General features: G+C 37.2%; 1 protein-coding gene across 1 annotated transcript; it reads left to right on the top strand.

Annotated features, from left to right (window-relative positions):
* The first annotated feature begins 286 nt into the window (after window positions 1-286).
* On the top strand, window positions 287-1,279 carry LOC129925114 (uncharacterized). Its single transcript, XM_056023481.1, has one exon. It carries the CDS (start codon window positions 287-289, stop codon window positions 1,277-1,279), a length of 993 nt encoding a protein of 330 aa, XP_055879456.1.
* Window positions 1,280-8,013: the final 6,734 nt, after the last annotated feature.

Genomic DNA, 8,013 nt, shown 5'->3' with positions numbered 1-8,013 from the left:
ACAAAGTAAAGGAAGAAATAAATGTATTGTCTTTAGATGCGAAATTTAATGGGGCTAAAGAATGTCACTGTTGGAATGATTTTCAACAAAATTTATATTTTATTTTAAAAAATACAAGATAATTTACTAGTTTCTGTCAACTACGCAGCTTTTCAAGGTATCTCCAACTCCGGATTACGTACAAAACAGATACCTAGCTTTGTATCTGATTTCAACCTGAAAAAAAAAAGTTGAGACTTTTAATTATACGTTGTACGTCTCGCACATAGAGTTGGTATCTGTAGAGATGAATATCACTGTAGTTTTGTATGTCACTACAGAGCCTGTTGTTGTATACGACGAATATTACATGACTATCAATTCAGCTCGTTTCGCAATCAATTTTGTCCTGACTCCAATTTTCTGCATTTTCGGAGTTGTGGGAAATGTCCTAAACATCATTGTCCTACGGAGTTGTGGTTACAAGGACTCCAACGTCCTGCTCCTGGAGTCCTTGACCCTGGCAGACCTGCTTTTGTCCGTGGTACATTCCTTTATACACCTCCATTACATTGTCGAGTGCTTCGACTTTGTGGTGGCGTCTCTGGTTGGGACCTTCAGCTTCATCTACCTCTTCGTGCCCTACCAAGTCCTCCTGTGCGTGGTTGAGTGTCACTTGGCTGGCGTCGCCTTCGAAAGAGTCATCGCCGTTTACTTCCCTTTCCACGTCGCGAGACTCTTCTTAAAGTCACGTGTCTTAATTTACATATGCATCATGTACGTATTTTCCATCATCGTAAACATCCCGACCTTGCTTGTTTTCGAGCCCCAATGGGTCAACGTCACCTCGATTAACCGCCTCGTGGCCGTCGTAGGGCCTACCCAGTATTTCCTGCTCAACTACGAAGACATGAACAACTATTTGATAATGGGGCTGAGCGTGATCAACACCGTGATACTGCCCTGCGTCACTGTCTTGGGATGCGTCGCTGTTGGCCTGAAACTTCTGATGAGAAGAAGACACACCATTCGCCGGGCCAAAATTGGAGACACCCACGACTTGAAAGGGATGCGGCTTCTGGTGGCTGTATGTCTAGTGTCTGTGTTTTACTGTATACCTGGCCTCACTTTGAATTACTTCTTCTACGTCTATAAATCTTTTACTGGGCCGTTGCACGAACTTATGCTGGATGTCTCCAATTTTATTGGTCAGTTTTATTCATCTACTAACTTCTTCATTTACGTCACTATGAGCCGGAAGTTTTACAGAACTTACCGGAAGTTAATCTGCAGGTTTTAAAATAAGATATATTTTTTTTATTTATTTGATATTAATTGTAATTTCATTGGAATCAGTGAACTGTATCTTTAATTGTTTCTTTTTCATTTTCTTAGTCGTACAATGCTTAAAATAGTTTTTAATATTATTTTGATGTCAGATGCTTTAATATTTAAATATGTGAATTGACTTGCTTACTTTTCATTGTTATTAGGTTTGCGAACGTTGTATTCAATCTTGTAATAGTTCATTTGAGATTTTCATACATGGAGGCCAATCCATAAATAGCAAGCTTTTTACCCGCTGTAAATTATTTTACTAACCATACAATAATTGTATTTACATTTCAGTACTGTAGAATCTAAACTCTTAGTTGGCAACATCAAACTTTCAATATGGCGTTGTTTGTTTTATCTATTTTAGAATCTCTACAGATTCTCTTATTTTAATTTTCTTATGTTTTTATTGATGTTCCATTATCTTGACACCAAATTTGCTCTTATCGCTTAGTCTTTATTTCTTTCGTCTAGAATATCATTCATTTAAGAAGGTAGACGGAATCTGATAAATATAAGTACAATCAAAGACGTAATCATCTTCCTTGTTCAAGTACCGTCTGTATTTTATAAGATAAGACAAGATTACATTTTAATGTGATTATCCCAATACTAAAAAGGTTTAGACTAAGTTGTGTACATCATGTGGCTCCATAGGCCCCCTCAAGCAAGTCTGTAGCATCAATAATTGACCACACAACTAAATATGCACATTTGGCACACTAGAAGGTTTACGGTATTTAGATAAAAAGGATCAAATAATTTACCCGTCAAAGATGAGAGATGCTCGGTGGCTATGCGCTAAAGCACTTGGCTTCCGAACCGGAGTCGCGTGTTCGAAGACTGGAATTTTTTATTTCGGGATCTTTGGGCGCTCTGAGTCCACCCAGCTCTAATTGGTACCTGATATTAGTTGGGGAAAAGGCGGAAGGTCGTTATGCTGGCCACATGATACCCTCGTTAACCGTAGGCCACAATAACAGATGAACTTTACATCATCTGCTTTATAAGATAAGATAAGATTATATTTTAATGTCATTATAATTATACATGATCTGAAAGGGGAACTTTACTTGATGATGTGTTAAAATTGTTTTCAATAATGTCACCGTTATCAACAAAATCTTGCTTCTTACGGAGTGCTTTAATAGAATGGGCAACTATTGTTCTCCACTCGCACAGGTAAGAGGACATGCGATTTAGCGTATCAAAAATCAGGCTGGTCCTCTCTTTTGTTTTGTCCTACAGCCTATTGTAGTGGTCACCCCTGTCAGCTTTTTTGTCCCTTTAAAGTTTGGAAGCGTCTTACCCCCACCCACCCCAACCATCCGGTAAGCTTTCAACTGGATTATTTTATTTACACTCTTCCTCTAATTCTATAAACCCGTAAAATCGTGTACAAGATTTCGTGTATAAAGTTGAAACTATTTTTTTAACTATAACGCACAAGAGCACGTCTATAAACACAATGAGTACAATTTTATATTATGTTATGTGTAACTCATGAAATGTTTATGTTCCAATTCTGTTGTACATTAAATATTTATAATAATAATAATTTAATTTATAAAGCGCTGTTAACAAACATAATGTAGGCTCAAGACGCTATAAAACATAACAGAGAAGATTTAAAATGACGAACTAATCGAAACAAGTTTTGACAAATATTTCTTAATGTTCTTTTTGAATGAAGTGTAGCATGTAGCCTGTCTGAGACCAATGGGGAGTGAGTTCCAAACCTTTGGTCCATGCACTGAAAAAGCCGCAGACCATAGATTTTGAGGGAGAAACGTGGCACGACTTGAAGCGTTGAGTCCATTGAGCGCAGGGATCTCAGAGGGACATGTGGAGTGATCAGTTCACTAAGGTACAAGGACATGTCTTTGTTGTAGATTTACTGATGACAAAGTGTAACCTCCATGAAGTCGATTCTAGCATTCACAGTTAGCCAATGCAGTGAGCGCACGAGAGTAGAAGCAGAATCACGAATTCGTGCAGCCTCCTGAAGTCGTTGCGATTTTGTCATCTCGTATACCTGCTACCAAGGTATTGCAGGAGTCAAGGCGGGAGAGTATGAATGCCAAAGGTAGCTTTTTTTTGTTGACTCCGTTGTCAATATGGTGGTATCTAGCCTAATATGTGCAGCTGGAGATAGAGTGTCTTACAGAGCTTACATATAAGTGGGTCAAACGACAGAGCTGAGTCCAAAAAAAAACAACAGGCCCCTATTATGAACTACATAGACAAAGGAAACCTGACAGTTTGTAATAAATAGTAAATATGTACTCTTGCTTTAGCGATATTGTTTAAAGGCAAGTTTGAATTACTTCAGTCTTATCTGTCTTCATTTAACGTTTATTCTCAATAATTCTTAGAAACAGCTCCACTGACTATTTGTGCCAGATGCGACACCTGTGAGGGAACTGAGGAATCGTACAACTGTGAGTCATGATATTTATTATATTTTATATGGCGCCTTCTGTGTTGAAAGACAATGGATGCCCTCAATGAATAGCTGGTTTTAGTTTGTGCTATATATTATGATCATGCGTTACTGTGGGCTTATAATTGACATATGAAATGTGTAAGACTTAATTATATTCTTTTTTTTTTTAAGTAACTTCTATAATATATAAGATAAGATAAGATCATTATGGATAACAACATCGTTAATATTTTGTTATGGTCCAAAAATGTTATGTGTTAGTATTCGTTTGTGAATGTGTTTTAAAAAGAAAAGTAAAATACCCCATTCAAATCTTGCGATCTTTAGTGTAAATAATGTACAACAAATTTGTTTGTATGGTCAACTGTTAAGGAGGGTGTCATAAGGCCACCACAACGACCAAACGACTTTACTTTCACCCAACTAATGTCTGGTACTGGGTGGACTCAGTTGCGTCGTAAAAATAAAACGGTACTCAAAAGTCCTAGTCCACCAAGATCCGAATCCGAGACCAGTTACTTCGGTAGCCAAGTGTTATACCACTCAGCCACCACTATAGAGACGCACAATTATGACGCCATTAATCCAAAGCGAGATTGTAGATTAGATAGACTAGAAGACGATTGAGGGTTCCGACGAGTACAAATTATACAGACCCAGATTAGACACACACCACGAGTCTCTTCCCTAGAACGAAGTATCAGTCGCATCCTATGTGGTTTTTGCTGGCGCTTTTCCATAACATCTAAATATATATATATATATATATGCACCTAAATTATAAAATTAATCAACATACTAAAGTAATAATCAATAATAAGATTGCGTTGTAGGTTTAAACAGAAAAAAATATAGTATTTTAGAGATAGAGATATTGAGGCACAATAATATTAAACAGATCTTAAAGACTGATAGATCTATGAAATACGTTGTAATGAGTAGGGTTAGATCCCTTTGGCGACTTTAGGCTGGGTGTTCAGTGTTCTCGTATGTTGAAGTCAATATGTCCGTAACAATGAAGTCAATATGTCCGTAACAATGATGTCAATATGTCCGTAACAATGATGTCAATATGCCCGTAACAATGATGTCAATATGTCCGTAACAATGATGTTAATATGTCTGTAACAATGATGTCAATATGTCTGTAACATGGATGTTACCATACCATGCCCATACCATGAATGGTCGTAACATAAATGTCAGTCTGTTAATTGTATTGATAACATAATTTAAAAACAATATAACTGTTCACATATTTTGCATGTGTATTTTGTTTAATGTAATAGATTTTTGTTTTCGAAAATAAAATTTATTTGTCATTATTTCTATTCACGTTCTTGTCACATCCCAGCATGAGCTCACTGAGACTGTGTACTAACTAACACACTCCTGTGTCTTGACCTGTAGTAAGTGTGTAGTCACTTTTGTTATTCAGTGAAATAAAGCTTGAAAATGTCAATACTGTTGTTGTTATAGTAAGGAACTTTATTGATTTCGTTATGTTATCTGATCCAGACGTCAATCATTTAGTTACATTTTTTTGAATTTGCTCAAAAATCACTTGATGTGGTTCCCAAACTTTTTTTGAGGCATGGACTTCTGTTATAGTCAAGCACAAACCAAGTCAAAAATGACTTAAACCTAGTATCGCATAGTATACACAATCTAAAAAAAAATTCATTAATGTAATAATTATCAATACTTTATTACTTTATGAAAACAAAAAGCAAAATTAATGACCTGGATGGAATAACTATGCTGAGATTTAGGAGTGTATTTATGTCCGACTCAATATTTGTGAGAAACATTCACAAATTATCACATGCTCTAATCTTTCTTTTTTCTTTGGGAGGGGGGGGGCTGATGAAGTTCATAACAGCTCTGTATCCACGTTCTAGCGAATAGAAAGACTGTAAAGCATTCAGCAATTTCTGAACAATAACCCATAATGCAAATATATAATTGGGAAATGTTTCTGAAACCAGAATTTAGGGTTCAATCATTAGTTCAGGTTCCTCCTTTGGGAAGCCGATGCTGTACTAGTGTGTTAGGGGGGACCTGAGTTTATTCAAGTGCTAAGGAGTTGAACACCCAGTTGGGTAAATTCGAATGAAGAAAGTTTTCAAATCTTTGGTTCAGGTCTGCATGAAAACCCGTCAAGTGGACAGGAAGCAAGCAGGTTTTTTTCTGTATTTTGCAACATCCAAAGCTTTGGAAACTTAGAACAAGTTTTTGTTTTTACTGAAAAGTTTCGCAACAAACGCAGATGTTATGCTCTTAGTTACAATTAAATTAGTTTCAAATTAGTTTTGTCTAATTTGGTTCATAAATCAGTCACACATGGTATGTCATTGAATAAATTGTGTTGCAAATCATCAATCTTTCCAGGAACTCCAACACCGAATCAAAGACAGCATGAAATTCAATTCAAAATACACTTTCAAAAAACATACGTACCACTGTTTGAAGAAGTGTACGGTTCAAGTCTTCGTCGTTTTCCAAACAAAGTTGAGCAATCATAATCTCTAATTATTCCAAAATTATATTCGGCCTAGAGATCTTAACTGAACGCATGCCATTGGAAATTCCCGCATATATTTACTAAAGAGTTCAACAAACAAATAGAGTCTTATTGCGGCCTCAGAACGAGACAGCTGGAGGCCGCGGGATACACATTTGAGACAAAAAGAAAATCTGCTGCATAGGACAGACGCGAAAAAAAATCTTAATCGACCACCGGAGACAATATTTATGCTTGTCCTGGATATTGCAAAATATGTTGGTCAAGACTTGGGCTGCGTTGTCACGGGAAATACTGCATTCCTCATTAATCTTCGGACTCGAAGACAAGCCTAATTATTATTATTATGTACAAATAAGCCTAGAGTCTAGACTACTGTCTTTATGTTTCTAGGTCTGTATCTTTATCACCAAAATAGAAATTTCGATGCCATATCCTTAAATAGATTCAGTATTCTAGTGTAGACTACTTTCTTTTTATGTTTTCAAGTCTGGATCTATATAGCCTGGTTAGAATTTTATATAGATTCATATATTAGCGTAACCAAGATTTTTTTTTTCAAGAGGGCGGTGTGATCCTTTTTTTTTTTAATTTATTTATCATTCATTAGTTATTAACAGCAAAGTTATCTCTCTTACAAAACGTCACCATCTTCATAATGGAGGAATTATCTTTGCTTATGTATAGAAGATAAGAAAATCATGGCCTGACGTAAATCTCGCGAGATCTGGTTCCGGAGTGTATCCCTTTATTCTAAGTTAGCCAAGCGTACCGACGTACTACACTAGCGGTCTTCTCCGTTCTATCAGAAGACTGTTGAGTGTACTACTTCATTGCACTGGCTGGTTCGCCGGACTTTGGAGGCGCAGCAATCTTATGCAATCACTAACCTGTCATAGGTGTACAGTGTTGATGCTAAAGCAAGCCTGGGAGCTCTTTTCGGCATGTTTAGAAGTAGGCTATGCCCCTTTGCTTTCATACTTAAAAAGGTTGTTGGTGTCAGGGTGGGTTTTACAGGGTTTGTCTTGGGTATGATGTACTTCCCCGGGCTCCCCACCTGAACAGTGTTTAACTTCCTGTCGGGGTTGTAATTTAGTCGTGGCTCGTCTGCCTGGGCGCCCACTAACAATCTATCAATTGTATCAATCAAGTTATTAACTGAGTATCAAAGAACGAATACTATAAATAGTAACGAATACTAGTCAATAACGAGATTGCATATAACAAAACAAAAGGTTTAATGAAGTAATGATAGGATGAGGCAAAAATAACAAATAAATATTGGTAGCATCTACAAGTTATACATTCTATGCAAAAGAACTATAGCACACCTTAATCTCAGTGCCACAGTCAATCAGGGCTGGCAACGCCCACACCCCAACGCCATAGACGATAATCAAATACCATGACAAAGCCTACAGATCAGACTTGACCCCTGCAGAGTCCCAAGCCTGCGTCCCTAAACAAGAAAAATACGCCATTTTCAAGATCATAGGACCAACGAATTAGACCTGGCTGCCTGGTCGTGCGGTTTGCGCGCTGGACTGTCGTTCAGATTTATCGATGGTCCAGGGTTCAAACCCTGCCCGCTCCCATCCCCCGTCGTCCTGCGGGAGGTTTGGACTAGGTAGTAATTATCTTCAACTCTGAAGGAACATCCGAAACATGTAAAACATTTTACAACTTTTATACATTTTACCTACACCACGAAGAATGAAGTAAAATAAAC

The sequence above is a fragment of the Biomphalaria glabrata genome, chromosome 3 (genome assembly GCF_947242115.1).
Source record: "Biomphalaria glabrata chromosome 3, xgBioGlab47.1, whole genome shotgun sequence".
Lineage (NCBI taxonomy): Eukaryota > Metazoa > Mollusca > Gastropoda > Planorbidae > Biomphalaria > Biomphalaria glabrata.
Note: the sequence above shows the minus strand (reverse complement) of the source record. Positions and strands in the feature narration are given on the sequence as shown.

Coding starts and splice junctions, on each gene's coding strand:
- LOC129925114 (XM_056023481.1), top strand. CDS start 287: ATGAATATCACTGTAGTTTTGTATGTCACTACAGAGCCTGTTGTTGTA.